General features: G+C 36.1%; 1 protein-coding gene across 4 annotated transcripts in view; it reads left to right on the top strand.

Moving 5' to 3' along the window:
• Positions 1-24,929, top strand: part of GNAS (GNAS complex locus) — a 135,695-nt gene that overhangs the window by 71,956 nt on the left and 38,810 nt on the right. For all 4 annotated transcript variants that reach the window (XM_071760152.1, XM_071760153.1, XM_071760154.1 and 1 more), the window contains exons 3-4: positions 13,509-13,563; positions 13,648-13,767. In XM_071760152.1, coding sequence (XP_071616253.1) covers positions 13,509-13,563; positions 13,648-13,767 — 175 coding nt within the window. The remainder of the gene's footprint in view (positions 1-13,508; positions 13,564-13,647; positions 13,768-24,929) is intronic.

The following is a 24,929-nucleotide window of genomic DNA, read 5'->3' as shown; positions in this document are numbered from 1 at the left end:
TTGTTTTGTATCTGCCACTCTGTTTAGAGCTAGTTTAGGAGTTCAAGAGTCAGTCCTAACTGCATGCCTAAAAACCATAGTTGCACACTATATTCACTTAAGCTTTTGTAACTAAAAATAACTTGCTGTGACACTGTTAAGGAACTGTGAAACTGAATTATGAAAGTATTCTTTTGTTACACAGTTAAAATGAATGTGCGTATTGGGAAATACAATATTTAGGTAAGGGCAATGTGTATCGTTTTCAGATTCATTTCTACAGCTCCTCTCTACTGAAGAAAGATTTTTTTATATATTTTTTTTTTTTTCTATGAAATCTATGGGATTTGTTTGCTAAAACATTTCACCAGTTAACTTGTAATACAGTTTTAAGTATATTGACTTGTTCCAGAGCATAATTAGTTGTTAGACCTTCCTTAAGAAACAGCAGGTGTTGGTTTAGACCATCAAGCTTTTTTCAGCTGAAATTTCTTTTAGTATTGTGATAAGACTACATACATACAATGTTTTCATCCCGTTGTAAATCTTGTTTGGTCCCTCCAGCCATATTGCATTGTCATAGCTGGTCTGAGACTTCCCAGCTGTGGTGAGCATTGCAGCCCATGTCTTGTGCAACCTCAGGTTTTGGCATAGTCTTGTCCCAGGAAAAAACGTGGTAGTAAAATTAGTGATATGGGAGATGCTATGCAAATAGCAATGCAGTCAGGTTACTTGGAAACTCTGTATTCAAGAGTTTTGATTTTTTTGATACAAATGCTCTTTTAGTGGAAATAATACATACATACTGAATTTTGGTTGGTTTAATTCTCACTATCTTGTGTAACGATATAGTTGCTTCTTACTACGTAGAAATTGATAAGTTGTGTGTCAGTGACATTAACAAACCTGTCCTTCATGAACATGAGGTTGGGTGTTAATCTGTGAAGCTTCATGTGAGGTGTAAGAATAAACCTTGGTGTGTAGGGGTAAGAGAGCCAGGTCTGTTGGTTTCAGTCAGTGTTGGTAGACATAACCTGCTCACTAGCACTTGTGCTATGTGTAAGAGGAGGTCATTTAACAATGATTGGGACTTTGTGAAAAAACAAAACAAAACAAAACATTGAACCACCTGGAATAAAGAAGGAGCTGCTTTGGAACAGAATTGAACTCTGTGTTTAACTCCAGAATAAGAGAGTCTGGATTAATCCATATGTTACTGGGAGCTGTGAGGGCACAGTTAAGTTCACAAGATGAAATACATTTCTTATTTTAAAGAGAGGAAAATATGGTAAAAGCATTGGACATTCTACTCTGAAATAAAGATGACCTTAGTTGAGAGCTGTGTGTGATGCTGAGGAATTCTCTCGGGAAGACTAATGCTGTGGAGTTTTTTAGCAGTCTGATGCATGGTGGGTTTTTTGTTTTGGCTTGCTATTTGGTATCTGCTATATAGGAGGCTAAGAGAATACTTTGACCTTCTGAATGGTTTTTGGAGAAAAGGTTGTTTCTTTCGTAGTTCTTCTGAAATGCCTTTTTGGAGATGTAGGCACTTTGCCTCCATTCCCTTATCCACAAGGGCAATAAGCTTGTGCTCTCACTGCTGTTGTGATAGATGTGCACAAGTGAAGTAGAAGTACTAAAAGACAAAGATAAAGTAATTTGTAATACAGAAGTAAGAATTAAAAACTCTATTGTGGTAACTTAAAAAGCTTTATAAGTTAGAAATTGTCAGAATTATTATTAAAACTGTTAACAGTAGTAGGACTATAAAATGTGTTAATGTATCACACTAGTCACACTGTTTTAATAAGCTGAGAATTCTGGCAAAAATTAGAGAGACTCTTCGGTGACACAGATTCAAGGCATTCTCTTTTTCAGTTGTATTTAAGGGAATTTTAAAGTCCCCTAGTACTGCACTTCATTCTCTGTAAATTTCATCTAATAAGTAGTAGTATATAATTCCCTTGCTAAAGATAACTCAGAAAATATAATCCACAGAAAAGCTGTTTATTTTTGTGTTCTTTGCTAGATGTTCATCAGCAAGAGAAAAAAGAAAAATAAAAAAGAGGAGAAAAATAATAATGGTAAACCCCAAACCTAAAGACACATCTGTTCTTAAGCATACTTGTTGACAGATCAAGGAATGAAATAGCTATAATTTTAGATTCTGTTAGGAATGGCCAGAGCAAAAACTACATTGTACCAAGTGGATAGCAATCAGGGAGGAAATAAATTTTAATTTAGAGTTCTGAGCACTAGAATCAAGACAGACCTACAAGTGGTGGTCTTGCATAACCTTCATTTTCCCTGCTTTTGAAAAGAAGCTTTGTGAGTCCTCCTTACTGATACTGAAAGAAAAGTAGCACAGGTTTCTGAGCTATCTTGTATTTATACCACATGGTATGTGTATGTGTATGATGGGGAAGAAAAGACAAATAATTGTCAGTGTCAATTTTATTCCACTCTGAAGTGAGGAAAATGTTTTTGGAATTCTTGAAATGTTTGGCAGAAGAGATTTGTTTCCCAGTTAGCTATAAATTTCCCTTCTGCATTTGTTATTGACTGGGGACTTGGTAGTAAGCAAACAGAAACTAATGTTACCTTTGGAATGGGAGGGAGAGTTGGTCTCTGAGTACAGGGATCATTTCATTGACTTGGACTTCTCCATTGTTTGCTTCAGAGGAGATATTACTTGATATTATGTTAGAAGCTGTTAGAATTCACTGTACATTTGGGACAGCATGGCTATATAGCTGATATTTTTCTGGAGCTTTTCTGACTTATGAGTGCTGGGATAAAACTTGATGACTCTTTTATGTTACTATTGAGGCTGATTTGACCTCCTGGAAAACATTTGTAAAGGATTTTTCAAATTGTTCCATTCTCTTCCTTTTTTAGACAAGTGCTTTTTAAAACTTGGGAAGAATTTTTGGAGCCATATTCAGATAATACAAGATCCAGAATTTTCTTGTGAGTGGTTTAGAGATCAAGTCGGTCACCTCTGACTTAACAGAAAGTGCCTTAGCTAGAAATTTGTAGAGCAGGTGGTTTGTGGTTTTGTTGTTTGCTTGTTTGGTTGTTTTTTTTAAACATCCTTAACTTTGACTGTATACAATATTTTAGAGAAATCATATTTTTAGCTAAAAACATTGAATTTGCCACACATTGTATATGTATGAGAGAAATGTGTACAGCTTTGAATATCCAAAAATAATTGATGTTACAGAAATGCTACTGAACTGCTAAGCCAGTTATAGTTGAAACTTCTGGGATGGTGGTATCTGTACAGGTAAACTTATATTTGAAAAGCTGCAGTAGCAATGTTTTCCAACCTCATTTACTGGCATCATGTCTAAGAAGTGTAACTAGTGGAGGTTTTGGTCTTTTCTGCAAAGGACTGCTTTACTGTGATCCCCCAGTTTCAAAGCAAAGTGTGATGGGCACAGGTGAGATACAGCTGTATCCCAGAGATGTCAGAGAAAAAGGGCAGGCTGAAGATACTTGGACACCTTGCACATGAGAACTTGCATCATGGTTTGTCTTTAAAGACTGCAGACTATCTTGCATCTCTGTGTTAACATAAGCAGAGCTGTGTTCAACATATGGTAAATTTTGCTTCCAAAGTTTTTCTAACTTCTTTGTTCAGTGGAAGAATGGTGTTTTTTCTTCATATAACATAGGCCATGAAGCATTCTTAAAGGTTCTGCACATTCTGGCCCCCATCCATCACAGTACTTAAACCATGAGTAGCCCTATTAAAGTTGATAGAATTACTCATGTGCTTAAAATTAAACATGTGCTTAAGTGCTTTGATGGATTAGAGCCAAAGTTGTCAGCACCTTGCTTTGTTATGGGCTGTGTTACACCTGCCTCTCTGTGCACTAGTCTGGATCTTTATGGGACAGATTTTCATATTTGCCCATTCCAATATTTAAAGATTTTATTAAAGTGTGTAATGGAAATCAGTGTGTAGATAAGGCATCACACTGTTAAGAAGGACTGTGAGTTTGAACTTTCCCAAAGCTATGATCAGTAGGGGCTGTTCCAGTTTCTGCTTCTAATGCTCAGTTTGTAACCAGTTTTGTACACAGTTCTTTAAGTCTTATAACTAAAGCTGTGTGTACCTGACCGCTTTTTATCCTGGGAGATACCTGTGGAAGTAATTTTGATTTAGACTTTGTCAGTGGTAGAAATTCCAAGTTGACAGCTGTAAAGAAAATAGCTGATTCAGTGAAAAGTAGTGAAACATTGCCATAAGAAACACATCAGCATTCAGTGACAGCTGTGTAGTTTCTGTGTCTGCATAGTGTCTGTGCTCCTTACCAACCTGTCCCCCTGTCTTTCAGGTGCTGAAAATCTTACATTCTCTGCCTTAACTGCTTTCCTCTTTGGTCTGTGATTCTGAACTTACCAAATCATTTAGCAGTTAGAAAATGTGAACATTTGGGTCATTGAAAATAAAATTGAATTTTTGAAAAGTAATGGGGGAAAATGGTGAATTACAGTGATAGAATAGTTTGGGTTGGAAGGAGCTTTTAAAGGTCATCTAGTCCAATCACCCTCTAGTGGGCAGGGGCATTTTCAACTAGACTAGGTTGCTCAGAGCCCCATCCAACCTGACCTTCAATGTTTCAATTCAAGGGATAAGGGCATCTACCACCTCTCTGGGCAACTTGTTCCTGTGTTTCACCACCCTCATTATGAAAAATTTCTTCCCATTATCTGGTCCAAATCTACACTCTTTCATTTAAAAAACATTTTCCCTACTCCTACTACTACATGCCCTGCTAAAAATTGGTTGCTATCTATTTCTATAGACCCTGTTAAGTGTTGAAAAATTGCAATAAGGTCTTCCTGGAGCAGTCTTTTCTCCTGGCTGAACAGCCTCAGCTGTTCCTGGGTGCTCCATCACTCTGCAGTTTTATGGCTCTCCTTTGGAGCTGCTTTAACAGGTCCATGTCCTTCTTGTGCTGAGGTCTCCAGAGCTGGACACATTACTGCAGGTTGTGCTTCTGACATCTGTGTCTTACCTGCTAACGTCCAGGGTTTTGGACTGAAAACCTTGGGGTTTGTAACTGTTAGAAGCAAATGCCTTCCAGATTGCTTGTCTACAGTTTCACATGTCAGAAGTGTTTCAAATGATGATGGAGATCATAATCACTAAAAACAATCGAGGTTTTCAGGGCTCTCATCCCCACCACATTGCATCCTGCTTATGCTGCTCTGTGTGTATACTTATTTGGCATCCAGTGTTCCAGCCATTTTTATTTTAGGATTTCTTTCCATTTAATGTTGGCACTTAGCCAGCCCTGTACTTTTTTAGTTTTAAGTAGCAGTGAGGTCATTGGCCATGGTAGGAGCTATTCTTCTCATTCTTGTATGTGAACCCCTGAAGAACCCTGGAATTTGCTGGTCCCTGCCCTCAATCCTGGTTGAAGGAATTACTAGAATACAGACATTTATAACTCAGCAGACCCTAGCAAATCTGCTGTGAATGATGGCCATACAAGCAGAGCACTTTAAACAGTGGAGGGTGTGTCATAACAGGTGTTGTGTGCAGTGTTTTAGTTCAATTGCACAGTTGGTCGTATAGGTTTTTAAAAGGTGACCAATGTGTATGTCTCCTTTTTCTCTGTGTTAATAATGACCACTGTCACAGTGCTAAAATACATAGATAAATAAGTCTTTAAGCTTCCTGAGAAAAGTTTGAAATGGTTAACTCAAAATAATGAATTGTACAAAGAAAGATGATGCAGCAAGTTTGACTCAAACCCTACATTTCCTGCTCGTTCTGAGAGGTGTCCTTCCATACCAGAAAAGAATCACAAAATGTACTCTGAGGACTCTAGCCTTCTTAATTACATATGGAGTATCTAGAGAGGACACTAAAACTTTCCAGGGCACCTTTTATTAAAATATGCTTAATTAGCTGTACTTAAGCAAGAAAATGAGACTGGTGTGTTACCCTCTGGATCCATGCCTGAAGAACTAGGGACCAAGTTTGCAGTTTACAAAGGTGTTTAACTGCGTGGTGTAAGTTAAAGGGCCTTTGTCAACCTTGTACATCACGAAGCTCTTTGTGAACATTTCTGTTTTCATTTCTCACCTAAACTATTGCTAGTTAATTAGCTGAGGTAAATGGAGCAGCATAAGCAGAATTATGCTTCTTAATACTGGGTCTGTGATGGTCTCTTTGTGCCACTTACAGGTATGAAGGGACTGTATACCAGTTAAACTGGTTTTATGTAGAAATTTGCAAAGGCAAAGGGGAGCCCCAAGGCAGCTTGGAGCCAGAATAGCATCTCTGTGCCACCTGCACCTTGGCAGATGGTGTGACCAGGGTGCCATGTGCCGGGGCTGTTCCTGCCTGCCCGAGCAGCCCTTGGGACAGAGCCATCAGGTGTGTGTCCAGCCACCCTCTGGGCTCCTTCAATTGCATCAGGAGCCAAACCTGCCCACGACCAGTCTCCACATCACATAGCCATGGTGGCAGAATGAAGATACCCTTTAACCTTAACACCTGAGATACCACAATCAGCACAGGTAAAATAAACGTTGAGTTAGTTAGGTTTATATTTAGAGATGCCTTTTTTAGAGTCTTACAGTAATTTCATTGAGGTAGTATCCCCTAAAAGATGAAACAAGTCACCACCTTAGCCCCTGACACTTGAATGTAAGGAATGACCAAAAATAATATCCTTTCTGCTATCACAGAGCTGTGATGCATTTTTTATCAGTCCTTTAATAATTTGTATTTCTTGCCTTCTAACTCAGAGAATTATTCTAATATTCTGTAAATAGAAGATGCATCCTAGCACTTACAATATTATGTTCTTTCTCATCATATGTTCCTCTATATATGGCCACACGGTTCCATGTTCATGTAGATCATGGAGGTAAATATTGTACTGCATTAGAACAAGCAACGTTAAAGCACTCTACAGTGCTTTTTCCAATATTTAAAAGGGAACTTGTGGAAGTCCTGTGTCTATTATCTCTTCTATATATTATATCATGTGTGGCTGTGAAAGTGATTTTTGCTTCAGGATATTTGAACTAAGTTCTTCCAAACCATTTATGTTGCAAATAGACCTGTACAACATAATTTTTAACCACACCTTTAAATCGAAGTGTGTAATGACAAAATCATTCAGCCTGATGGGTTTTTCTTTTTCCAAAAGACATTAACTGATGAGAAAATGAACAGTCTATTCTCATAACTATTCTTTTTCTACTACTGTTATTAATTACTTCCCGCAGTAAATCATCTTTGGGAGCTGGATGATGTAATTTGTTGCTACCCTGAATTTTGGAGAAATAAACTCAATCTTCAAAGTGAAGTAGATGTTGGGGAGAGAGTAGATGTTGGGGTAGATGTTTTCCTTGTGAAGGAAAAAGAAGGAGGAGAAACTGTTCTACATCCAGCAGCAGCAAGAGGCTGTTGCTTTCAGTGAGAAGTTTGATGCATATGTGGTCAGTGTTACCAGCATGGCATTCCCTAGGTAGTGTGCTGCAGATTGCATTCTGTCAGCCAGCTATGCCTTTGGGTAACTATTTCATCTTACAAGGTGACAGAGTTATCAAGAACAAAGTGTTAACGTGGTCAGAAAATCCCTTCAGCTCTGCTGCAAGTGAGGGCCCAAGTAAATTGTGTTTCCTGTTGAAAGCTGCATAGAGTTTTTACTGTGCAGCTGGTGCATGGCAGCTCCCACCCCACAGGACTGTGTGTACTTGTCCTTTTTGTTCTTGAACTGTATAAAACTGAATATCTCCTTGAAGTTGGCTGAATGACTGAGCTGTCTCTGTGGTGTGCTATAAATGAAGAGTTCGATTTGCAAAAGATATGTAAGGTTTTCTTTGCTATTGCATTTTACCAACTGGTACTTTGTCATAGGTCTAAAATTAATTATTTAAACTATGGTCTGAATATTATAGGCATCTATTCTCCCCCATTTTCAAGTGCCTCTAGCTTGGCAGCTGCCCTGTTTGCCATTCTGGCTGCTATATTTTGAGATAATTGCCATGTTATTCTTTTAGAAATAACCTATGCTGCTAAACCAGAGCTATCATATTGTTGAATTGTAAAGTACTGCAGAATTTTTGCAATCTGGATCGGTAGCAAAATCTTAATTGAATTTCCGTGCCTGTGGTCTTGTGTGTGAAGATCTTGACTGCACTGCTCTGTTTTTATGAGGTGGATTGGCAGGTAATGCTGTTTGCATTTTTGTTCACTTCCATGAGGTGCAGTAAACAAATTTCAATGCAGATTTTAATGGAATGTTTATGAAATCTATGAGGGTGTTTTCTGCATCAAAGACACCGTATTTAGGTGAATAATTACGTTTAAATCCCACGTGCCAGTAAAGTGCATGACTGCCTGTCAAAATATCTGAGTTGTATTTTTAAATGAAATTGATATATTTCATTTACTTCCAATGTGTAATTGCAATGAGCTTTTGAAGCTGAGCAGAAAGGGGGGTTGGACACTGCCTGTGGCTACTTCACTGTGTGTTCACATTTGTTGGTAATACTGGAAAGCACCTGTGTTGAAACACAACTATGTCATTTTCTCCTATAAAAAGCCAGAGGCAAATTAATTGTTTTGTAAGATTTTTAGTCTGGCTCTTATACTTGCAAATTGATTCACTTAACTGCCAGAGCTTTGCACAGGCAAGGGGAGCTTTTCACTGGTTAGAATTCTTATGTCAGCAAGTTCAAGACTGTGAAGTTTGACAGTACTTCAGAAATAAAGGTAATTTATACATTATACTGATCATTAAAGATGATAGAAGCCAGGCTGCTTACAGACCTGTAAAGAAGACAAAAGCTAATGCTCTGTATTAACATTAGGTGATTACATTTTAATATGCCTAATAAAAAGATCTATATATACTCTCCAGGCAATACAATTCTGCAATACAAGTTTGAAGGAAACTTTCTTCTTTTTTATTATTTGCAATAGCATCCTGAGAACTAGAAAAAATGGGCAACAAAATTATTAAAAAAACATTTCAACATAATTTGGGGGTTTATTATGTTGTAAAAAGCCAGTCATTTTTAGTAGGTGTAGCACGTATACTAGTACTGGTATGGTATACTTTGCCCATGGTGTTACATACCCTTCAGGATTCTAGACATGTTCTCTTGTGAAATAAAGTATACACACTACTAAATTGCAAACCATTAGGTGACAATATTTATTATGCTAAAGCTGCACATAGGAAACCATGTGTTAAAAGATAAACTGAGAAATGTATTCACATTGTAAGTATTCATGTTCCACAGTCTGTTGCTTTTATTGAGCCATGCATAGGGATTATTTGGGAATCATAATTTACCCTCATTAAAAGCCTTTTTCTGTTGCATATTATCTGATCAAAGTCTTTACTTTCATTCAAATGATACATCCCACAACATTAAATTCACCTCTTCACAGTACTCTTCATGGCATGTGTAATGTTTGACTGCTAAAGTATCCCTGATTTACAGTGTGGAGTTTCCTTTATAATCAGAGGATTTTTGGGGAGATGTGGGGAAGGTTGCCCCACTAGCTTAGAGAATTGATATATATTAAAACAAAAGTGCTATAGTATTGTGGCTGTCTCTCCTAAAGGAAAAAAAATGGTGTTGTTTATGCTCTGCGTGTTTCATATCTTTTTTTCTAGCTATCTTATTGTGGATTTATAGGGTTTAAAGAAACAGCACTTCATTTCTGTTCATAAGATCTATCCTTTACTAGAAAAAAAAGAAGCAGCAGACTACATTCTGATTTAAAACAAGGTAGTTCTTTGTATTTTTCTCAGCAGTCTTACCTGACCTCTGCCTGTTGAACAGAACTTTGCAACAAAACAGAAAGCTTCTTAACCTGTCAGTAGTGACCAAAATTTTCAGACTTCTTTGCTTTCAGAAAAGAAAAAAATGGTATAAATGGGTCACAGGTTTCATTACTTTTTTGGTCTTTAACAGGTTTTATTTTAACCATTCATTTGAGGCCTGATTTTTTTGATTTTTCTACCTGTGAGACATTTATGCTGGGTGAGCTGAATCCTTGGTCCTCTGGAAAGTTGTTTTTAAACTTTAAACTTTTTTTTCAAATTCTATGTTGTGGTTCTTCATATTATCTGGATGATAAACCAGAAGTTTAACATAAAAATTAATGTTAGTTTGCTTTCTGGTAATCTGTTTGGTAATGTGTTCATTGCATCAGATTTGATAAAGTCAGAGTGAAAAGTGTTGCTGTTTTAATAGTACAGCTCAGGCACAGGTGGAGAAGTTCTTTACTAACTACTGATTAGGAATGTTTTCAAGGAATATTTGATTTTCCTGACCTTTTATGTCATTCTAATTTCATGTTACTTGAATTGAAATGTCATCTTTTTTTATAGTACCTAAAATAGACTTTATTAGTTTTCCCGAAAGCTGTGTGCAGCTTTGCTTTGGCCTATTTAAATATTGAAAACAGCAGGATTTGAGATTTTTCTTATAATCCCCAACTAATAGAGTTTAATGCTTTGTTTGGCCTACCCTACACAGCCTAAGCAAAAGTTTTAAACAAGATTAAAAATATGACCTTATTAACCCGTGGCATCTAAAGATACAGAACAGGTCTGCAGAGACATTGGTTTATTCTGGGTGAAAACATTTTTGGGAGCCCAGTTTTTTCCTTTTGTAGTTTTGATCACCATGCCAGCACCTGGGAATAAGAAAGAAAGAAAGAAAAAAAACAGTAATTAGTTTCCAAGTTGAATATTCACTCTTCGTGGGTGGGGAAAATGACGTTCAATTAATTTTGGAAATTTGAGGTGCAACCTGGCTGGGATTTCTCAAGAACAGCTCTGGCAGAGTAAAGGAACAGCAGTGGTGGGGCTTAGCTTTTGTTGACTGCACTTCATTAGTCCCTGAATAAAACGAGCTTCACCTTTCTTGTTTTGAAGAGAAGTTACAGTTAATGATTGATGAACATGTTGAGTTCCAGAAGAATAGAATATCTCATTGTCATGGAAAATTTATGCTTAGTAAACATTACAAAACACAAAATGACATGATACATTCATTGCTGTGTAATAAGATTCCTTGTTTACCAGGCATGCTATAGGGCCATGGCAACAAAACCAGAAATAGGAACTATGAGTATTCTTGTTGTAAAGATGATGATGGTTATCAAGCAGTTTGTTAATTGCTGGAATTTTATATCACTTCATGTTCATTAGCACTTTGCAGTGCTGCTAGTAGTGTTAGGATCAATGAAGAGGTGTAAATGTGAAAGTCTGACCAAAGCCTGTAATAGAAATAATGTGATTTATTGGATGGTATAGAAGAGTTAGGTAACTGTGCACTTAAATAATGCTTTGAGACAGTTATCTCCAATTGTTCCAGGGGAGAAAATACAGCTATAGTTCCCTAGTTCCCTTTTAAGTAAATAAACCAAATTACTCTCCAGAATTACAAACCAGAATACTTTCTAAACTTCTGTCTTTCGAATGATGTTACAAAGCAAAATGACCAAATGTAATTTCTTTACGTAATCTGGATACATGTTAATTAAGTTCAAAACCCAGATGAAAATCAGAGGCATAATGAAGACAGAAAAATTGTAAGTCTTGGTTTGTACAATGGAGAGTTTCTTTATACCTGAATTTACACATTGAATATGGGAAGGAAGGAGGGTGAAAAGGCCTCATTTTTTTCTCTTTTTTCCTGCCTTACTTATTTAACTTGGTTTGGTGCTTCTGGCCTTTCCTGGATCACTGCCTTGTTCCCATCAGTGGTGCCAAATCCCTAAAGGAGAAAAGTTGTAGTCTGCAGGAATAAGGTGATTTGTAGGTAGATGAAGAAGTCTAGGGAAACCAAGAATTCACATCTGATTATTGATGATTTCATTTTCTTTCTGCACCAAGCTTCACTGACCTTCCTCTCCCTGCCCCATGGTTTTGAGAATATATGCAGTGGTCAGTGATGAGGAGGGTGATGGTGTTTGTGTGTGGTAGAGTTGAGCTGCTGATTGAGAGGTTCTTACAGAGCTAAGCCATTCAGAACAAGGTGATTTGATGCTGCTGTTTGCTTTCCATGTGTGAGAGCAGCACTTGCATTGCAGTCCTGCTTACACAACTGTAGAATGTATAGTAAGATCCTCTACATCTGTATCTAAAAGGCAGTGTAACAGGAGGCTGGCACGGTCCTGTCATTTGATAACTAAAATTCCCACCAATTTTCCAGTTTTTTTTATGTCTGCATCTGCCTCTTTATTTTTTTTTCTGCTGTTCTGCTGCATTCTTATTTGGTGAATATGCTTTCAGTTTCATTTTGGTTGTTGGTTGTGAATTATTATAGAAAGAAAAAAGTGATGAAAAGCATTTGCAATATGAGTGCTTTGGTTTTCAAGCTGTGTTCTGTAAACTGAAAGAGTGAGCACTACCTTTTAAAGCATTAAAAAAAAAAAAAGAAAACACTCTTGGTGTTTCAAGTCTCCGGGATACTGTGCTGGAAAATACGTTTTCAAAATAAATAAAATAAAAAGAGATCTTACAACTATTCAGATAGTGAAAGCATTCTGTAAAAATATTTAATGAAGATTAAAAGGTCACTTAGACAATTTAGGTGGGTTTTTTTGTAATTACATGGCTAACGTGGTTTACCTCAAAGTAGTAATTTTATGGTGTATACAGCAAGAAATTAATAACATAAAAACTTTCTGATAGTGCTTTACAATTAAGTTACAGTTTACAGACTCAATACCTTTTGGATGCTAATTCCTGGTTATACCAAATGTTTGATCATGCATGTAATTTGATTGCAGTGTTTGAAAATAACTATTGTCAGATTTGACATAAAATACAGTACAAGTATAGTAGAGGCGCAGTGGTTTGCACTCCAGCTTGCTTTAGCCTGATGCTTTTTAGTTTGACTGCAGTTAGTCCCAGATGATAGTGCTTATATAAAGCATTCCAAGTGTTTTTTCAGCCTGTTGTTCTGCTTGTAGTTAAAAAGTAATTTTACATATTTGCATTATCCCTTCATTATTTATTTTAGTTTTTATATCTGAACTGTTAGTTTTAATGTCTCTGTAAGGTTATGTGCTCTTTTTCTGATATACTATCATTTTTGTGCTGTAATTATTTGTGGTTTGAGGTTTTTTGGTCTTATAACTTGTTTTTCCTTTAAATAACTACACCTTTTTTTCCACTCTGTTTACAGTTTATGCTTTTCTAAATAACTTCCACATGTCCAGTATTTTGCATTCAAATGAATCAAAATATATTTAACTTTGCAGAATCTCTTAGTCTCAGTCTAAGATGGCAGTTAAGTTTTTATTTCAGCATAACTAGATAATAACTTTAGGATACAAATCGATCTTTACTATTTAAGTAGAAAATTTATGAGATAGTTAATGAAGTGTATCTACAAAAGTGACTGAGCACTTTAGACAATTGTAACAATACACTTTTGATAGAATACTTTTCAAGTTCATGTTCTGTTTCAAAAAGTGCTTTTATGGCTTAGAGATTTAATTATGTATTTTTTTATTACAGAGAGAAGAAAATGAAAATTCAGGATATTAAAAACAATATAAAAGAAGCTATAGAGGTAAACTTACAAGCTATTGCTTTTAACTATTCACAGCTAGCTGTTTAGTCACTCTACATAATTTCTTTTTGGTTTTCTTTGCAGACAATAGTGACAGCAATGGGCAATTTGGCACCTCCAGTTGAATTAGCCAATCCAGAGAACCAGTTTCGAATCGACTACATCTTAAATTTAGCCAACCAGATAGATTTTGATTTCCCACCGGTGAGTAAATAATTCAACTTGGCTGCAGTCATGCTTTTTTGCACAGGTTTATATTTCACTGCACTGTAGTAAATATTTACAAAAACCATAGAGTTGCTCTTTTGGAAATTACTATGGTAGGTGTCTTTTCTCAGTGCTAATCAAATAGAATATGTAACAGTACTGCTGGAACATTTAGGCTGATCCTTTATAAACAGACACTTGTTTCCCTTCTTGTGCTCTGCCAGAATGATCAGCTACAGCTAAGATGTGCAGTGCTGGCAGTAATATTTGGATATTGCCAGGAACTGCCCTTCTTAAAAGGAGTGAACATATGCACAACAGTCTGTTGATTATTAAATGGCATTTAGTGATACTGTATTTTTCTCTTTGGGAAGAACAGTGAAATTTTCTTGCTGAGTCAGACATGTTCTCTGACAGCTGTGTCAGGCAGTTTTTTGCAAAGGCTCTCCACATGCTATGTCCTTGCCCCAACCCTCCCAGTCCTAATTAATCATTCAAAATGCCATCAGCCCTACAGTAAATGCAGAAAGTATAATTATTTATTTGGTATAACTTTGTGCCTCCTCACTTTGATTAATTTCTACTGTATTCAACCAGGTTAGTGGCAGAAGCCAATGAAAATACAGTTTGTAAACACTGAACACTTAAGCACTGAGAAGATGCAAATTACTGTGAAAAGGACCTGTTACTTGCAGTAATAGAGAAGTGTTTCAAAGCTTGTATTCTTTGTTCACTGTTCCAGTGAGCTGAGGGTGGGATTTATGATGATGTGTTAAAATTATGATGCACTTACACCAGGAGTAGTCAGTCATAGGTGCTTGCTTGAAAGGAAAAGTGCAAGTGCAAATAGTAGTAAGATGTGGGATAGTTTACACCTATGGTAACTCTGATTTACTGTTGCTTCTAGGAGTTGCTCTACTTCAATGAGTCTTTATTGAAATAAAAAGCTAAAGCACCATAGCAGACAAGGCAGAAGTCGTGCACTATTAGCAATTAGCTGGAAATATTGGCATTTTAATCTTCAAATTCAGTAGTTTTCAAAGTTCAGCAGGTACAGACCGGTTGGTGGAGAGGGGAACGTGTGATTCTTTTGTAGCATATAAAATGTGATGTTAGTCATTTGAGCTTAAAGAATCTTTAATAAATTAGAGATTTTAAGATTTTAAACTTGACACCTCTTTAGTTTTGACACTTGTCAGTGTTACTCATACAAATATTTGATCCCTTCATGGATGATCACTCGTGCTAGGGAGGGAAAAGAAAATCCTGCTTTGTTGATAGTTTTAGGAGAATATTCGAGAGAAAAGGCAGCAGCTCCTTACTCCACCCTGTGTGCTCTTGAACTGGCTGTGTGCCCACAGCCCTCCTACTGCCCATTGTTCTATGATAGTTCAGGTTGTGATCTGTAACAATGCTGTAACAAGTCCCTGTGACCTACCTTGTACTGAACTACTTGATTTTCTTTGTCTTTTCTATTGCGGGAGGTTTTTAAATTTAATTAAATTGGAATGCAGTGATTTTTTTTTTAAATTATGTTTCTTTTTCTCCTGAAATTAAAGGGTAATTGTGTATTGGTAAGTGAATAAGCCAAGTGTGTATGTGTTACTGAATATTAACTATTTTATATATAAAATTTAATGTATGTACTGTCTGTGGTAGGATATGTGGTAGCAAGCCCTTCATGTCTAAAGTAATAGAAATAAACTTACCAAATCATAAATAACTTGAAATTCAGTCAAGAATCTTTGATGTGTTGAATGACACACAACTTCAGAAATAACAGTCCTCCAATAAAACTAGTTTTTCTTCTCTGAGCAAAGGTATTTGTTAAATTTTTAAGCCCTGAATCCACAGAGCCTTAGGCGTGTGCATAACTTTGACTAGTGGCCAACTTCATTGGCATGATTAACTGTTTCATATGTAGATGTTTGTAAGGTTGAGGTTTTAACTACATGCATTATATGGATATACATGAGCCACTAATTTTGAAGGAATATTTTAGATAATCTGGAAAGAGCAGAAGTCTAATCAGGGCCATGTGCTCTCTCGTTGGTATGAAAAGCATTAATAAATACTGTGTGTAGTATTCTGTTTGCATCACTGAGAAACATATTATTAATAAAATGACAGGACATTAAATGACCAAGTCTTGCAAAAAAAGTCTAGCCCTGCTACTTTGAATGAACACTGAGAATAAGAGAAATCATGCTTTCCATACTGACAGCAGAACTTTTTTCTTAACACCACAGCACTATTTTTTTCCTAAAAGATTATAATTTAAGAGAACCATTATCATTGCTTTTATTCAGGCTGGGTTCTTATCATATGTTTAAATTGTCACTGACCAGCACGATGACTTTAAGCAGAGGAAAAGGAAGTTGAATTAAGTAAACCTCCTCGACTGAGCTCAGTTGAGCTAGCTGAAGCTTTTTATTTTAATAATTGAACTGTTTGTGAATACACACTAGTTAAAGCCTTAGAACTGAGGTAGTTATCTTTGTTTCGATGTTCTGAAGGTACACATGTAATTATTGGTACTGAGTTTGTGTCATAAGAGTGTTTCGTGATAAACAATATTTTTAAGATCTGTGATTTAGAAATTACAAAATTAACTGTGCTCATCATTGAGGCTCTCTAGTGAAACAAGCAGAAAAGTTGGTTTCCTTGAGCAGTAAATTTGAGAGCTTGATGAAGTTTGTGTTACAACTGCTTCTAATTATCTCACTAAACTTAGTAGAAGTAAATTCTACTCTTCAGTTTTACCTGTAGCCAGTTTAATACGTGCTTTACAGGGGCAGTGTGATGTGTAAGAATGAAGACCTAGCAAATCAAAATCTCAGGCTCTTTTTACAACTATTTCACTGGTTGAAATGAAAAATAAAATTAAGATTTTAGTTGAGGTTTCCAAATGACATTTCTATCACTATTATCCTTTGATGCATTTGGCTTAACATAAGTGTAAAATATTAATCTCATAAGTATATTCCCTAGTTCTGACTAGCTGTGTATCTGTTTCAAATATAAGTTGATGTTGGGTTAGCTGGGTTATAGGGGTGATATTTTTATCCCTGTACTGCATACCAGACAGTGGTTAGGATATTTCCTTCATCCCTAGTACCAACTAGAATAGTCACCTTTTTCTCATTCCTTTCTTTTTTGCTCTTAACTTTTAGAAGAAGTAAGGAAATGCTCTCATTTTATGAACATGTCTCTGTCCCTGATCAAGCAGTCTGAACCGAGCTGCCAAGTAAAACCTATTTATTTTGAGTCATAATCCCTCTATAATTCTCTGGTTTTAATGAAGTATCCAAAGTAGTGGAAGATTATTTACAACTGCCTGTTTTTAATTGTTCTGGACTTAGCTAAGAAAAGTGTCTCTCAAAATACCATAATAACTTTAGAAAAATTGTATTTAAAAAGTAGTGGAATCAGAATACTAGCTGTTGAAATGCAAAATTGCTGGGGAATCGCTCCAGCCTATGGCTCTTTAGATCTAGGAAAATACATGCTTAGAAGAGATGGGATTGTTTTTAGGGTGTTGGCTAAATTGTCTACAGGTTTTTTGGTCCTGGTTTATTTTTTATTACACTGCTCCATTGTAGTTATTTTGAATCTCCCACTACAAGTGCTGCTGAATGGTTTTATTATGGTTTCTGAGTGGTGCCTTTGAGGCTGAGCTTTACCACATGCTGGCTCCAGCCTCAGAGCCAGCCCAACATCCCCTCTGCCCACAGCCATCCCTTCCCTCTTCTCCACACCACGATGTGCCACCCTTGCTTGTGCCAAAAAAACCTCTGTTGGGTCCCCAGCGTAAATCAAGCCATTGAACTGATCCAGGGTAAAAATAACCCCAGTAACCCTTACTCCTTCTCTCTTCTATTTTGAGGAGGTTATTTTTAAATGGGGATCAGTTTTGAGGACTGGTTTATGACATGGTCTGTAGGCAGTGTGGTTACAAATGAGGTGGGACAAATTGTGTAATATGTTGATGTGCAGTGCACATAGGGAGGGAGGAGTGTAAAAGTCCTGTGAGATGATTTTGACACAAAAATCTTCAAGAAAATAACAAGAACATAAGTGTCAAAAAGATGATGTGAACTAGGATGTCTTTGCTGTCAAAAGTGTTTCTTAATTGTGTAGGTAACAGAACAAACATTATCTGTCCCTGTAGATAATCACCCTGATGCATATAATGATAAATTATGGTTCCTGTCTAAATATATAATGGAAGGATAGCTGTTCCAGTTTGACAGCATCACTAGCTTTACAGTGTAATGACAAACATAAGGGGGTAGATTTCCTATGAGGCTGTCTTCAGTGTCACAGATTTTGGGGCGGGGAAGTAGGCAAAACATTTTCTCTGGTGGATATAGCCATGGAAAGCTGGGAAACAGAGCCTGGTTTCTTGGGTGTCCACATAATTCTGTATGGAAATTGGGAAGTATGGAAAGAGAATTCAGGGCACTTGCTCTTTCTTGTCCAGACTTGCTTTATTAGTTTGAGCAAGTCACCTCATTGCCTTTTTTTAATGCTGTCATTATATAGTAATCTCTAAAATAGTGAGAATACATGTATCTTGGAGATGTATTTAAGCATTTTGTAGCAAAACTGGTAGAAAATGTGGCTATGTGAAGTGTTTTTACCTCAAGAATGTTAATGTTAACAAAAAGGAATGTGGACTGTTACAGACAGTATCAGCAGTGATGTGGTACTAGATCCTCTGAGATAATCTTTACTTAACTCTTTTTTAAATCGCTATTATATTATCTACACGGAGCAGCACCTTCTAAATGGACTTCTAGATAATCCAATTGAGTTTACCTGATCAGAGTTTAACAGGACTTAAATAAAGCTGGTTTACTTATCCCTTAATGGCAGAAATAAATTATTGAATACAGATTAATTAAAGAGTTTGCTTGAAGCTGCCTTTTCAGTATAGTATCTACCACTGTATTAACAGTGGTAGCCACTTCATTTCTGTTTCTCATAACTAAAACATGTAAAACTAGTAATTATTTGCAAACAAATCTCCTAAAATCTCTGATTTTTGCCCATATGGGTTATATGCCTTATATGAATGTTTGATTCTTACAAATGAATGAATAGCAGTATTTAGCAAATTCTGGCAATTCTAACCTATATACTGGAAGTGATTTGTTTGTTTGTTTTCTTGGGTTTTTAAAAATTATTATTATTTTTATTTATTTCAGCTTTAGTCTGTAAAACCCTAGGTTTTAGTTAGACTGTAAACTAGCCCATTGCATTGTACTAAGAAATAAATATGTTGGCACAAAGCTTTTTTCATGAGTAATTGAAATGAAAATATAATGAGTATAACCATACAGTCTCTGGCAAATGCTATTACAAAACTTAGTTTTCAGGTTCCCAGCAAATTCCTGGTGGCCATGCTTTTTGACAGCAGTTTTCACAGTAGGTGTTACCTGGAATTTCAAGCTTTTGGATGGAGAGGTTCCAGCACTCTGGCAAGTGAGGCTCAGGGGTGTCTGTGTCTCTAAGCAGCTGCCAGGTGAATTCAGTGCAAACTGCTTTCCATATCATTTCCAAATCCTTTCCATATATGCATTTGACTGGTTTCTTTTGGTCTGTGGAACAATAAAGTCATTGGGAGTTCTGTATGAGTGTGCATAGTTTATGCATAGCTTTTTTTATTTACAGAGGAGAATTTGATTTCTTTCTTCTTAGGAAGTAATTGTTTATCAAGTTGTATCATTAGAAACAGTATTTGCATATATGGTAAATAGATTTTAATATGGGAAGTTTGTTCTTTTTACAACTAAGCATAAAGCTATTTAAATTAAAAATATTTGTGCTGTATATGTTGACTGCTAAAATTTTCCGGAAATCAAAGCGTGGAGTAGGTACCTGGGCTTTTCTTGAAGTGAAGAAACCAGTTGTAGCATCCTGTAGGAAAATTACCCATTTTAGTCCTTTTAGCTTGGTACACCAATCAGCAGTTTGACATTAGACATTAGAAATAGGTCATTTTCAGATTAAAAATGGAAAAAAAGAAAAAAATATGCTTGGAAAGTACATACTTCTCATTACTTCCACAAAGCAGAATGCTATGGTGACTGGAAACAATAACTAAATTCACCAGCTTCATAAAAAAAGTTTCTCTTAAAAAAAATCTGATTTGATAAGCCTTTAATTTTGCTACTTTATGCATCCACCTAGAACCTTATTAAATAAAGTTAATATGCTTGTTTTCTTCATTTTAATGGAACTTTTGTCCATCTAAAACGAGTTCATGGACAAGAAGGAGATGTAGCAAGTAAGAAAGTGGCACTGCTTGGCTGGTGATGAAATAAAAACCATACTCTGTGCATGAAGTAAAGATATATTTAAGTCAAAAATTAAAGGAATGTGCCCTGTGAATTCTGGACTGCTTTCATAGAGGTGTTTGTGTAGTTCTGTTGAAATACCATAAAATATTTTCTTAAATTGGAATTGAGAGATTTAGACAATGACACTATCTGCGTATCTTTTCTGCAGTTCAGTGATTTTTGTAGTATGAAAAAAACCACTCTGTATTTTGCTCCATTATTAACTTATTTGATTAGCATTTGAAGTGCTAATGCTTTATTCTACACTTGTATTTCTCTACAGTAAATTCCCACCATACCATAGTTATAGGTTCATGTTTTGAAATTCATCAGAAGAAATTGTGATTTAATTTCTCTTGATACATCTTTGTTGCTTTCTGCAGAGCAGCCTTCAAGAAAGAGATTAATTCAACTTATGTTGAAATAGAAGAGCTGTCAGCTGAATTGAATAGGAAGTAGGCATAAATTGAATATAGAAATTCTTAAACGTTTTCTGGTTTTAATCAAAGTGACTATCAGAAAACATTAGTGTACACATAGATGAAATAAAATTTTACTTGTGAGCCTTCCTATAGTGCAATGGCTTGAGAAGAATTTTGGTGAGAGGCTGTATGAAGAGCAGGCAATGTAAAAATGTGCTAATTGCCCTGTGGAGACGTTCTTCGGGCATACAACAAAAAGTGCCTTTGGGTATAAAAATTCTGCAACTTAAAAAGACTTGGAAAAGTGATAGTAAACATGCCTCAAAAAAATTATCATTTTGGTATTCTAATTTAATTTACATCATGTCAGATGAGTAAGGGATGAACGTGCATGAGCGTGGAAGTAGCTGTCATCTGTTTTGTATTTTGATTCTGTAGAATGGAGTACTCTTTGCTCTTTTTACACATCTCCGTCAGTGCTAAATTGAAAGTTGCTTTTCATTACTGCAGTACCAAATGCAATATATTGTGGTGTGGATAAGTTTGTGGTGATCTTTTCATATGTAGGTGGGGAGTGGGGTCCACATCTGCCAACTACCATCTTTGTGCTCTCACCAAAAGGATTAAATATGAGTAGTGTTCTTGTATCAACAGATTAAAGCTTCTGGACAATTAAACTTATGTGAAAGTAGAAATAAAAGAGAAGTAGTGTGATATTATCCTAGTGAGAGTGAGGCCTCTTAACCAAAGGTACTTTGCAGATCATGGGTATGGAATTGTATGTTGGCACATTTCTCAAATACAGTGGAACTTTTAACACAAAGAGGGAAGACAAAATTTCAAACTTCACAGTTTTCTAAATAAAATTTTCTTCCCATTGTCCATTCCTTCAGCCACATCCAGTTTAAGTTGTGCTACTAAACATGTCAAGATATCATAAGCAGAAACCCAAAATATTTCAGCATCATTCTTTTCAAAGCATGAAAAACTATTGATAATGAGACTGAATCCTTGCTGTAACTATTTCTGACTCAGTTATGGGAAGTGCTGAGTACTCAGGCCTCTCCCAAAGAGTTTTTTGTATTTGGTTCTGGAGACATGCCAGTAACTGGAGAATATCTTCAACTATTTGTAGGTATGTGTTTCCTTTGTGATATAATCAGCATATTTTCCCTAAAATAGCAAGCAATAATTAACACTTGTTCACACCATTAGGAGTGCAGATGTTTCCCTATTCAAGTAAGTGGCTTGTTAAACTGTCTGATTTGACAAATTCAACACATTCTGGTATCCCTGCTGAAACACAGGGAGAATGACAAGAGGCCATCAGCTTCCTCCTCTGAGTAGCCTTACAGTCAATAGCATTTGCTTGGTTTCAGCTATGAGAATTCAATTTGTCATGTAGATATCTATCCTGGAAGGAGAAAATCAACTGGTGGAGTTTGTCTTGGAAAGCATGGGGCTGCCCTGCTGTCCTGTGACCTTGTCCTGTCCTGGTGCAGTTCTGGAGTGGAATGCAGCAGAACTGCCTGACTGTCAGGAAAGTAAAGTTCTGTGCACCCACCTTGCATAGAAGGTTTCTAAAGGGGGTTTTAAACCAATGGTCAATGTTATTTTTAAAAGCTGAACAGGTCAGGAAACAAATGTCCGCCAAGATACAATTTTATAGTTAGCAGCTGGTTTGGTTTGACCTTTAATCATTAGGTTTGTAAGTGGATGACCTATTTAAAACTCTTATTATGAAATGTGCAACTCCATGGGACAGTGAACTTTGCCCAGGAGTTGAATCCCAGTTTTAACCACAACATTGTGTAATGGTTGTACACACCTTTTAGTAGGTAAGGGTTTTTTTCGATGGCATTGGCTTTTGTTGGTATTGGTAAATAAGCTGTTCTAATGATGACAGATCCACCCTATATTATAATTTACAAAGAAAAGGTAATGTTGCATATCCATGCTAAGTTATCTTTGAATGTGGTGCCATAGTGGCAAGAATTATGCCAATGCATTTCCCTGCCAACATCCTAATTCCTAAAAAACATTGCTTCATAAACATTTTTTTAAATTCTCCTGAGTATTTATATATCTGGAAGGAACAAAATCTCATAGACAGTATGTCCAGTTTCTCTCTTTCAATTTGTACTCATATTTTATCCTTTTAGAATGCCTCTCAAAAGCTGATCTTGGTGGTTCTATTTTTTTTCTAGGCTTGGAGTTTGTCTCTTGAGATGATTTTTTTTTCACAATCTAAATGTTTGACCTCCCAAGTTCTTTAACACTTGCTCTTGTTTGAGTTTTAATAAAACCACTGTTTACCTGCTGCCATTTATTCAATTTGCTGAAATTTTCTAATGCAAATAGATTTTAACTTGGTAACACTGTATTGCCCCTTGTCTAATCCAGAACTGTATCAGTAGGATCTTTATGGAACAAAGTACTGTCAAAGTACTATTTCCCAGGAATCCATTTTGCATGATCATTTGTGCTGATGGGTTTTTTCCTCCAGAGATGTGCTTAGATTCCTGTAAGTGATTACAAGTGATTTACAAATATTGCTATTGAATCATTGTATTGGTAAACTTTCAGCAGTTGGAGAGAGTGTCATCTAATAAATACAAACATTATTAATGAAATACATTTCTTTTCACATAAATGCAACTTTAGAAGTATTGTGGTGTTACCGTATGATGAGGTTTCTTCACAATCAGCAAGTCATGGTGTGTGATACTTCAGTTATCTAAGTACAGAGAAGGTTTGCCAGGCAGTGGATTTTCAGAGTTGTTTTTTTTATAGCTTCACAGAAAGGTAGCCTGTTAATTAGAGATTGTGCCCACAACTCAAATTATGCCCCTGTACAGGGTTTTCTTCCTCTGTCAGGTTATGTTAGCTCTTTGAAAAGTGTAAAGTCTGGTCTGGTGGCAAATAAATGCTACAATCTTAATTTAAGTCTTAGGAAGAATTCAAATCTCACCTTCTTTGGTGATGCCATGCTGTCATCACTTATGTTGACTTTTGTTGCTTTACCTGGCTTCAGCTATAGTTTAAAGAGAATCTTGGGTGTGTATTGTGTAACTGTAGCATTTTTTTAAATGAAAAATGACATAACTTGAATGGTTTTTTCAGTTTTAAGTGTGTGTAATGTAAGAATGGCTAATGTGACCATACTTTGTAAATACTATGCTTCGTTTGGGACCTAACATATAAATAGTGTTTATTATGCAATGTCATCTCAGACTGAATTGTTACTTGGCTTTTTTTTTTTTGTTTAGCTGTTTTGTTAGGATTTTTCCATTTTATAGTGCAAGAGAAACCTATGTTGATGATGCTGTTATATTATAATGTGCCAGCAAATGAATTAGTGTTAGGGAAACAAGAACCAGACATGTAAAGACTAGTTTTCTGGCTACTTCTTTTCAGGAAATTTGCTTGCTACTTTTGGATAATTCGTTTCCTAATTCATTATTTTTTAGATCTCATACAAATTAGCCATGTTTAACTAAAAAAAAAAACAAAAAAAAACAACACCACACAAAAAAAAACAACCAACCAACCAAAAAAAAAACCTAACCCAAACAAAAAAACCCCAGTGCTAACAATTTTTCTAGTGGCCACTGAAGCCCTTGTTTTACCTAAGTACATTACAAATCCTGTGGTTTTACTTGCCTTCCCTGAGAGTAGCCCCAGGCTACATTCCATGACTAAACTGGGATGCTGAGGATTTCTTACTTTATTCTTTTTCTTAAATGTTATTTCAGATTTGTGGTTACTGTAGGTGTATCAGGAAGGAGGGAGAATCTATTTTTTGCAGCCAGCTACTACGCTGAAATCAATCACTAGTGTAGTAAGTAGGCTTGTAATAAAGCAAGAGGGAAAGTCTGTAAGCCTGGTTCCAACTTCTCTTTGGTGAACACCTTCCAGTTGTGTAAGCTTGGTCAGCATGAGGATTTTGAAGTGCCAGTAAAAAGTTCAAAGAATATGGATTTAAATTCTTTTTCCATCTCACATGGACAGTTAACAACTATATTGAAAAGACTACATTAAGTATTCTGGTTATAGTTCAGATTAGCAGGGCAGACATGAAGGCACTGTTAAGAATTTTATTGCTAATTTTGTCTAGGAAGGCACAAACAACGTCTCGTTTTTTGAGCAAAGTTTTATTGTGCTGTGTCTTTTTTTCATTAAGACATTGCCTCTTTTGACTTTAAATGTACATTTGTAGGTGATGGAAGAATCTCTGTTTTATTGCAATTTCTGAAGACTTATCTTTGCCTCATGATTTTTTTTACTTACTTTAATGCAGGATGAAGTGAGTATTTTGAGATATTTTAGGAGGCAGTTGGCTTGACAGATGCTGACCCCAGTTTCAAGAAGATGTCTGTTTGAGAAACGTATC

Source organism: Heliangelus exortis, chromosome 16 (genome assembly GCF_036169615.1).
Source record: "Heliangelus exortis chromosome 16, bHelExo1.hap1, whole genome shotgun sequence".
NCBI lineage: Eukaryota > Metazoa > Chordata > Aves > Apodiformes > Trochilidae > Heliangelus > Heliangelus exortis.
Note: the sequence above shows the minus strand (reverse complement) of the source record. Positions and strands in the feature narration are given on the sequence as shown.